The sequence below is a fragment of the Rattus rattus genome, chromosome 11 (genome assembly GCF_011064425.1).
Source record: "Rattus rattus isolate New Zealand chromosome 11, Rrattus_CSIRO_v1, whole genome shotgun sequence".
In the NCBI taxonomy this organism is placed as follows: Eukaryota; Metazoa; Chordata; class Mammalia; order Rodentia; family Muridae; genus Rattus; species Rattus rattus.
In genome coordinates this window covers 78,789,864-78,800,422 of record NC_046164.1, presented here as the reverse complement: position 1 = coordinate 78,800,422, position 10,559 = coordinate 78,789,864, and the positions used below count along the sequence as shown (strand labels likewise).

The 10,559-nt window shown below is 38.6% G+C and overlaps 1 protein-coding gene across 1 annotated transcript in view; it reads right to left on the bottom strand.

Annotated features, from left to right (window-relative positions):
- Positions 1 to 3,595: 3,595 nt before the first annotated feature.
- The window catches only part of Abca13 (ATP binding cassette subfamily A member 13), a 564,237-nt gene continuing 557,273 nt past the window's right edge, over positions 3,596 to 10,559 (bottom strand). The window contains exons 60-62 of the mRNA XM_032916398.1: positions 7,047 to 7,152; positions 4,912 to 5,049; positions 3,596 to 3,688 (exon numbers count right to left, since the gene is read on the bottom strand). Of these exons, the coding sequence (XP_032772289.1) occupies positions 3,596 to 3,688; positions 4,912 to 5,049; positions 7,047 to 7,152 (337 nt within the window). The remainder of the gene's footprint in view (positions 3,689 to 4,911; positions 5,050 to 7,046; positions 7,153 to 10,559) is intronic.

Genomic DNA, 10,559 nt, shown 5'->3' with positions numbered 1-10,559 from the left:
AATTCATTTTCTAGACTTTCTTTGCATTCCTATAAAAGAAATTAATCTGGAACTACCATTGTCATAATCATTACATTGTTTCCAAGATGAGAATTACAATGCACCTGGGCCATTTCAACCTAGGGTATCAGAAGCCTGGATTAAGAATCAAACATCAAAGAACATCTAGTCCAAACATCCTTGCAGCTAATTATGGCCAAATGAATATTTGTACTGGACAATGAAGATGTCACAGACTGATTGAAATCTTAAGATAGGGCTATGCTTTGGGGGAACCAAGTTTTTCCAAAGAGCTGCTTTGTCTCCATTCCCATCTCCTCCTTTTCAGATTTCTGTTCTCCTCTTTCTCAGGGTACCATTTCCTTTCCTCCCAATGACCTTTTCTCCCCTACACTTTCATTACTGAAATAGCAAGAGGTCTAGGAGCCATCTTGGATGTAATAAAGTTCTTAAGAGATATTCATTCTCACTCTATTAGAGTGGCCCAGAGTCACAGGCAAACACCCACTGCTATTGTTGGTATGCTCTCATCCTCTTTTAATGCCATCATTTCCTTCTTTCTCCATCTCAGAGACCCATCAAGTTGCACAGTCCATGCCCAGACAACCAGACTGGATGACATTTGTCCAAACATCCTTGCAGCTTTTTTTTTGCAAATGAATATTTGGAGATAAAAAAATAGGCTGGATTCTTTGATCCTCTTAAGATACTGCAATGTTCTTTGAGGCCCAGGCATTTTCAAACTTTCACTGCCTAACTCCTTACATTTCATTTTAGTGTTTCTAGTTTCTTCTCCTTTCCTGATGCTCCAAGTTTTCTCCCCTAGGCACTTTCATTCTGAAACTCTTTCCATCTTGGATTGAAAAGTTCTTAAGAGATATTCATTCATCCTTTTAGAGTGGAGGTCACAGAAGCAAACACCCATCTATTGTTGGTATGTCTCATTCTCTTTTCCAATGCCATCAGGACATTGAGTTTGGCCATCTCAGAGATCCATCAAGTGGCACAGTCCATCCCATTGCATAGCTGTCTTATCATTCTGTTGGCCCAGTATGGGGCAGCATTTATCCTGTATGACATCACCTTGTCATCTCCATCTGTTCACAAACTCAAGGATGGACTTACATCTTTTTCATCTATTCCTCTGTCAGCCCCATGTTTGCTGTCCCTCCATCCGCTTATGTACAGAATTTGGCTTTTGTTTTTGTTTATTTGGTTTATAAATATTATTTAAAGGAACAAATACATATGGTTGCATGAAGTTGTGAATACATGAAAGGGCTCTGAATCTTTCCAGTATAAAGTTATACAAAAAGAGATAGATACATTGTGAAGATTGTTTGAAAATGTAAATTATCCCTCTCCCGGGTTTGAGTGAGCAAATGTGTAATTAAGAAGCACTCAAGCTATTCTCACGAACACTAATAGATGTATGTGTTTTTCAAATACTTTAAAATGGTCATGATAGACTACTTTTTCATTTTATATTCAATAAACAAACCAAACTGTAACCTTAAGCCATCAAGTATTAATGTGCATTTCACTGAATATTTATTTTTTATGTGGACTTTAGTATAGGATAAGTGAAGCTAAGGCCTATAGTAAGGGCAATATTACTGGATTTACCATCATAAGCTCTGTCCTATAAAGTTTCTTCTCAGGATGATTTCTAGAGAGGATAGTTGGTTTAAAAGTCTCAATTGTGTGACCTTCAGCTCAAAAGTCTTAAGACAAGTGTTTAACTGCAAAGGCATAAAATATCCACATGACTTCTAAAGGTAATGGCATTTTCAACATTAGCATAAGATGTGACCTTTGTGTCCAGTCTTCTGGGATGTGCCACTTAAGCATGTTGGGTTTCTCTTTCTTCCTGCTTATTGTTCAAAGGCATACCTTGAAGCACAAACTTCAAGAATACAGCACTTCAAAGACAGAAAAGAACCCCTAAGAGCAGGACATCGCAGAGCAAAACTCAATTAAATTTTAACCTTTCAAACTGTAAAAGATGTGCAGTTGCCCCATTTCCTCCTTACCCAAATTAAATTGGATCCCCAAAGACACAAATAAAGACGCAAGGAAGACACTGGCACAAACACAATGACTTTCAAGAGCCAGGTTAAATTATAACGCGTCTCATTTATTCACTACAGCATAAATATATTCATGTTGCACAATTTGGTATTTATTGATTCAACAACAGGAAAGGAATGGAATACATCATAGTAGGAGGAAAGGAAAATCAGAAAGTCCTAAATTGAAATTTCTTCACCAAAAACTGTGACTTGTGAGATGGATACACGAAAATCAAAACCAGTGACATCAAAGTTGCTCATGATTGATTAATCGTTACGATTAAAATATCTCAGATATAAATGATATGCAGAAAAGACAGTGTTAAGAATGTTGTGGTATAGAAAAACAGCACAGCAGCGTTCTTTCTGCATAGCACAGCTATTACTGCCCAATGCTAATGCTGCCGAAGGCAAAACTCTGCAAGGAAATTAATGTGGTCCATCATCAAGATTTAGGAAAATGCTGTTAAAAAATGTTCAGCAGTGTCTGACTGGAAATTCTGTTCAGTAGTAGACACATTGATTTTACACATTTTATTAACTCTAAGGTGTTATTTATTATTTTAATAAACCCTACGGGAGCCCTATCATTGAGGGCAGCAATTCGGAGAGTGACATTTTTTAGCGAACTTATGAAAAATACTTAAAGCTCAGTGTTCAGTTACTATGTGCTGCCTATAATCCTTCTAGGTCTAGACTTTGCCTGGGGCCATTGGCTCCCATCACTATATGTTTAGTTACATGCAATTGTGCGTGTTTAAACCCAGTGTTGGCCACAGTCCAGGGATTTGAGATTCTCTCCCTCAGAGATTGCACCTGAGAACATTCGTCTCCACAAGGCTTTAGACGAAGCTAATACTAATACAACATGGGACCCTCAAGAGTTCAAAACAACTGGCTTAATTTTAAGACAACTATTGGTCATCCAAATTAACAACACAACCCACTTTTATTTCCTTCTATAACCACATAAAATTAGCCTGTGGGATTCTAAGAGTATTACAAACAACAAACTTCTTGAATGTTGCTGATGGATTGGCATAAAGCAGGAACACGTACGTCAATTTCTTTATACCACACCATATTGTCACTTAGTTTTGGGAGAAGTTTGCATTTAAATTGCCAGGCATTTATTTAAAGATGTGAAAAAATAGAAATGATCCTTGAAATGCTTCCTACTCCAATTTGTTAGGGACTCGGTCTATTTAAAGGGACGATGCAATGTGTGGCTTCGGTGACCTCGGGTGTTCCTCTTGGTTCCTAGACTTCTTAGTTTGGACGCTTGTCAGTTCATTGCTGTGTCTGTGGCAGGCAACCTGTCACCCACCGGCATTAACAATCAGCAGAAATAATCTCAAGGAGTCTGCATTGGAGAGTGACCTTTCGGTTTGCTGGTTATTAATAAGCATAGAGTAATGAAGGAGAGAGTACGTGGCTGGCAGAGCATTTCTTCCAGCTCTTCAGCAATGCCTGCGTCTCGTCTTAGATGAGCTATTATGAAGACAGGCTTAGTCCTCTGGAGCCTAGATGCGTGCGTGGCACATATGCTGAGCATCGGTGGATGGTGGATCAACAGGAAAGTGTGGAGCTTGCTCAGTGGCAAAATTAACAAAGACCTGGAAGAAAAAAATGAAATAGTTACTAATTCATCTCGTATTGACTATTATAAAGGGAAAGGTTGTCTCAGATACTGTCCAAATGGGAAAAGAACTAGAGGCCCATCTGCTGTGAGACTATGTATTCTAGATATGATTGGGAAGTTAAAATCACAAAATCTCAATAATAGTGTAGCCTAAAGAAGACCTGAATTATGACAACCCCAAGTGACATGGCACCACCCCTAGACAAAGAACTATAGGCAATTAATAAGTGCCGAGAGAGGAGTATCAGTCTGCCCCAGAAACTCATAGTTGGATGTTGGCTATCACATGTTCAGCTCTGAAACCATGGACATAGAAACAAATTCATTATATATATATATATATATAATATAATATAATGTAATATAATATAAATAATGAATATAATATAAATATAATATATGAATGAATATAATATGAATATAATATAATATATGAATGAATATAATATAATATATAATGAATGTATGCATATTTATATGTATAATGACTTATATGTATATATGTATGTATATGCATATGCCTATGTAATAATAATAATACACTTGAAAGAGAGCAGAAAGAAGTACATGGGAGTGGTTGGAGGAAAAAATGAAGGAAGGAAAAACGAGGTAATTATATTTAAATTATAATTAAAATAATTTTAGAAAAGTAGATATCATGCCTTTACACTACCCTTTGCTTTATCAGCATACACACACACACACACACACACACACAAACACACACACACACACACACACACACACACACACACATACAAGAATAACAGAATAAGGACTAAAATGTCACCTGGGAAGTCTTAATACTTCAATACCTTATAGTTTCAATAAATTTACATTTCTGGTATTCTTAGTAAACATTTTATTTCCCTCTGAGTCAGCTATTGTTCTACTACTGCAGAATCAAATCTGTCATTTGGCATGGAATAGTTAGAAAGGGGAGGTTTAATGAAAGGGACTATCCAGCACCTTCGCGAGCAAATTAAAGCTCTGTACACGGAACAAAAGCACATGAGAGAGGCCTCCTAACTTTTGCCATATTTACTAGATTTTTGTTAAATTGAGTTAGGTTACTTAAATAGATAATGTGCTAAAGAAACAATTTAATTTTAAGTCTAATGGATAAAGTTCAATAATTACATGCAAATAATGATACATAATAATAACATGCATGGTGTGCTGTCTGAGGTGGCGGACCTGCTCCAGAGTGGTCTGGCTGATGGAGTAATGCTCGATATTCAGGAGGCTCTTGTTGGTCTCCAGAACTCTGAACAAATCAGGCAAGCACTCCCCACTCTTTTGTACATGATATTCCAATAAATTAAGGCGTTGTCCCTAAAAGTCAGAAAATACGAGAAGTCAGGAAATATTACAAATCACTGGACAAAGTTAATTATACTACATTTCATTGTAAATAGATTCAAATGTGTTTTTCAGCCACACATGTAAGGTGTGTAGGTTAATGTTGGGAGTCATTAATGAATGCTTATTGCCACAGTTCAGCCCAAGATGCACTAGACCAGTGGCATGCACTTGGATCCAGATTATGCCCTGCCCCCTCTGCCCCACTGTTTCATCAGCACTAGAAGCTTTAATGACCAGAGACCGCCTACAGAAAAAGGGAGTGAATGCAGCATAATGAAAATATCTGAGGTTTCCTGCACTTCACAAGCATCAAGGGATTCTTAGGTCTCAAATGTCTTCTTTCCTAGCTGAATAGCTCTTGGTAAGAAATTTGCACACTCTGATTCTTATTTTAATGCTTTCCCCAGGAGATAATTTAGAGTGATCCTGGAATACAAATGACAGTATCTCATGGGTTGTTGGTTAAAATGAACAAAGAATGTCTACTTAATGCCTATAACCTATTAGGAGTTATGATTACATAACAGTAACAGCTTTCTAAAAGAATTGTAAACCAGGTTGAAGAGATGGCTCAGTGGTTAAGGGAACTGGCTGCTCTTCCAGGAGATTCAAATCCTACCACACACGATTATGGGTGGGAGCTCACAATGGGTTGCAACTCAGTTTCAGGGTATTCAACACCCTGTTCTGACCTCCAGAATTGGGGACTGCAAGGAGCCGGTATACGGGCTTTCATGTAGGCAAAATATTCATGTATATAAAATAAGAATAAATAAACCTCAAAAAAGTATAAGCAAGTTTGGTGCCCACAGCTGTAAGCCTAGTACTTGAGGGGCAGAAGTAGATTTGGTCTAAATTCAAGTCTATCCTTAGCTGGATAGTGATCTTCAAGCTAGTCAGACTGTACAGAAAGCGTTTGCAAAACAAACAAGCTAGAAAAAAAAAAAGAACTGTTCTCAGTGCTTCTAAAACTTCAATGTGTAGAAGAACAACCCAGTTACCATGTCAAAAGGCCAATTCTGATTGAGTGTGTCTGAGTCTCCCAGTCTGAGTGTCTAAAAGATATCACCTGTTGAAGATGCTACTGACCTATGCATCATACACGGTCACATCAACTTCAAAGATTACGGTTCCAAGCATAGGACTCTTTTCATTGAAGAATGTGAAAATGTTCAAGCTTATATAATATGAAAATCACCAAGCTTTTAAACCCCATAACAAATACATAGAAGAAACTGATCTCTACATCCCTCTGCCCAGATGAAATGCACTACACAATGGAGCTGCGAGCAGGTAAAGAGGGGAGCGTATGCAATCAGTCTTGTCTGGACTGTCCCACATGTGACCATCCTGCCATCTGCCAGAGTGGTCAAGCAATGTTTGCAATCCAAGTTTTTGTTTTTGTTTTTTGGGTTTTTTGTTTGTTTGTTTTTGTTCGTTTTTTGGTAAGGAGACATGGCCAGTAATTCATGAAGAGGCAAAAAAATACAGCAGGTTCTGACTTTTGGCACTGTGGAATAAAAGAGAAAAATGACTAATACATGTATACTATGCTTTTGGCTAAAAATGTTAACACAGGCTATCAGGATTATGTCTGCATTCTGTTTTATCCCCCTTGAAACATCCCCTCCTGGAGGGGGCTCAGGGAACAGAGAGATATAAAAGTCCATGAAGCCCTCCCTGCAGGTTATAAAATAATAACAGGATGGAGGGAATTTTCTCCACTGGAGATGCCTGCAAGTGGTGGAGAACATATCAGGGGCGTGGTTTGGGAGACTCCTCCCAGATCTGGTTATTCAGTGATATCCCTGCCTTTGAGTAATTCACTATTCTAAGTAACCCCAATAATGCCACTGGTGTACTAAGCTAACCCCAATGGTTTCCTTTCATTAGCATGTCATCAACACCTTATCTGGGGTGAATACATACCTATTCATGAATTTTCTGGAAAAGGTCACACAACCTACCTTACACTGGATCCTGGGGAAATGGAGCTTCAAACAGTCAGAAACTGCGCTAGGCTGACTTCCTTCCTTATGGAGCCAAACTTTGACTGTGTAACCATCACCAAACCTGAGTCAAATAAAAACATGGACAGCAGTCCACACGTGTTACATATTGACTTACAGTGAGGGTGTTATATGGCAATTTGGACAGACCTAGAGAAATTTAGTAACTCCTTTAAATTGCTGGGGTATTTAGATTATCAATGTGGAGAAGTTAACCTGAAGTCCGTAACACAGTTGCTGTCACTTGTTTACATTGACAGGGACATTGGCTTAACTTACAAACCAGTACATAATCCACAAAAGAGCTAAGGTGAAAATGCAAGTTGTAAAAGCAGAGTGTTGAGTTAGAGGAAGCCAGAGGTTGCCCTGGAGACCAGCCTGGGAAGTACATTTCCAGGTTCGTTGCTTCAAGGCCTGCAATGATTAAAATGTGACTGGAAAAAGATGAATAGGAATACATAAGTGACTGAAGGGTTTGTCCGTCTGTTAGGTAGAAACATTTTCCAGGTTTAAGTCAGCCTTGGTGGGTGGAGAATCTCTTAACGGCCCCTACATCCTTAGAGACACCACCCCTAGCACTGTAGAGCTGAGGAGAACGCTTTGCTGTTCTTAGCAACAGAACTAAGTGTAGAACCACACTAATCTCACACAGTAATCTTCAAGAAGGTAGTAGGCTTTCAAAACCTTTGTGCTTTTAATAACTATTTTTACGTCTTTGACAACTTCCTTCACTGTATTTTGGTCATCTTAACTCCCATAACTCTGCTCAACTACTCCCATGTTCCTACCCACACCAGCTTCACATTCCTAATAACCCATTCAATCCAATTTATGTTGGCCAATGTGGTCCTGGGTGTGTAGCACACACTAGTGTTTGGTCTAAAGGAAAACTGACTTTCCCTCCTGTAGAATCCATCATTTGTCCATAGATCTTCATTTACGGTAGACACTCAAACACTCATTTCCCCTCGATGATAAAATGTTAATTGGCTTGGTCTTGTGTAAGTCTTGTCAGGGCAATCACAGATGGCTATGAGGTCATGGCTGCAATGGTCTGGCCATGTTCAAAAGATGCTCCAGTCTTTCTTCCCGTTTATGATGGGGAGGTTGATACAGATGTCCCATTTATGGCTGAACATTCAACTGATACATATTCTTGGCACTTTAGTGAGCTGTGTGTCTCTTTATTAGCCACTGCTCAGTGCACAGAGTCTTCTCTTATGAACTCTGGGAGACTAACTAATCCATTGGTAGAGAGAGACCTACTTAGAAGGGACTTTGGTACTGTGCCACTTAGAAATATACTAGTCATGGTTGCCCCCAGAGACAGTGAGCTTCCTAATCAGAGTTCCTTAGAGTATAGTACCAGGGACATGTTTTGTTTTGTTTTGTTTTATGGAGCAGACCTTACAAGAAAGTAGTTAGTTAGTCTTATAACATCCATGTTATTATTTGCACCTCTGAGCAGATCTTGCCTCAATGGTCATTATTACAGTTCCCAGGGGCCACCACTGGGTAAGTCTGTTGATGACTTTTGTTGTTTTTTTTTCCTCAGTAACCCATGCAGCATGTTTCAGTGTTCTAATATCTGGTATGAGAAGGGAAGAAGTTTCCTGGTCAGCACCAGCTTCATTGTCTCTAACACATGACCAATATTTGTGGTGTTCTCAGCAATAGGATAAAATTCTGATGGTCAAACAAAAGCAAAAGCAATAGTCTGCATTGTTTGGGGTGGGAGAACTTTGTATTTTATGCTGTAGCCCATTCCAGGGTCTTCGGAATAAAATAGTGTCTCAGAGTTCTGATCAGTAAAAACCGTAGACCTGCATGGGACATTATTATATAAGATTTTGTTATTATTATTATTATTAATGTGTGGGAAGCTTGAGAGTGAGTGACACATGCCATGGCTCAGCTGTGAGTTCAGAGGTCAATTTTGTGGTAACTTCTCTCCTCCCACTTTTATGTGGGTTCCATGGACCAAACTGTGATTGGCAGATTTGCACAGCACCTTTACCCACTGAGCTATCTTGAAGGCCTGATTATTGAAATTTTTGTCAGTTTTGTGTAGTGGTTTCAGGTATAAAACATAGTATCTAGCACTACTTTGCATAATACTCATGCTACAAAATTAATTAAATTAGCTTAAAGAATAAAAAATGGTATGTCCAATTTTTATGGTCATCATTTACTATAAAGCATCACTAGATAAAAATATATACTTATGTAAATTTACTTAGGTAAAACTGACCATAGTTCATTTATGCTTTTATACCTTGAGTCTGTGTGATAAGAACAGGAAACTTAAGATTGCAAGGACTTGTTAGAAGGATACTGATAAGCCTTGTGAACTGTAATGTGATTGGGTGGGGTAGTGGTGGTAGCTTTTCTATTGCCCCTTTATCTCCCAAACAAATGACATGGAAACCTGGTATATTTATTACAAACTTCAAACACTAAGCTGGGTAAGTTCTGAGCTATTCTAACCTGATTTTCCCAGCTTAATTTCCATCCACATGACCCATTGTCTTGGTCTTGCTTGCCATCTGTGTCCTCATGGACTTCCCTGGCAACCTGCTCATGTTGAAATTGTCCTGTTGAATCTCTTACATTCTGGTTCCCACCAGAGACCCCTCTCATTAGGTCCAGAGAGAAGTCTTGCCTTCTCTCTCTTGCCTAACTATTGGATGAATCTTTATTAACCAATCAGAGGTGATGGAAAACAATGTTTTACTAAAAACTGACAGAAAATACTTTATAATGAAGACAACAACAAAATCTGGACTATACTCAAATCTCCCAGAAATCAGTATCTGGATTCACAGTGTACAAAACCATCTCCCAACAGTGAGATGAGATGTGGGTTGAGCATTCTGTCCTCCCATCTGCTGTCTTTGTGATCATCCAACTGGGTACTTGTCTGTTTTCTCTAAAAATGGAGTAGGTGGATATCAAACAGTATAAATTAGATGTACTAAATACTGTCAGTTCAGGATTGATAATCTTTAAGAATAAAACAGATTGTCATGTGGGATTAAAATGAAACAAATCTGAACCCTTGATAACAGCAGATATTACAGCGATAGCAGTTGTGAATATAAATGCAGAAATTTTGTAGCTAAGACAGGAGGAATTCCCTCTGCCAGCAATCAATGGGAGGCTGCTCCTGAAACAGAAACCTCAGGAACAGGGAAGTAGGTCCCTAGGGCATCTTGCAGAAACAGTTTCCGGAGGCCATAACCTATTGGAGCTAAGAGTCAAGCTCTGAATTCTCGGTGCTATCTTCCTCTATAGAATTTCTGAATTTCATGTTGAAAGCATGCTGAAGCCCAAGAATGGTCAGATTTATGAGGACTGTCTAGGACTTTAACCTCTGGATCTCTAACTACATGTAACATATAAAAAATTTACTAAAAGCTACCATCAGTTTTGCAGGCAAATGGAGAGAACTAAAAACTATCATCCTGAGTG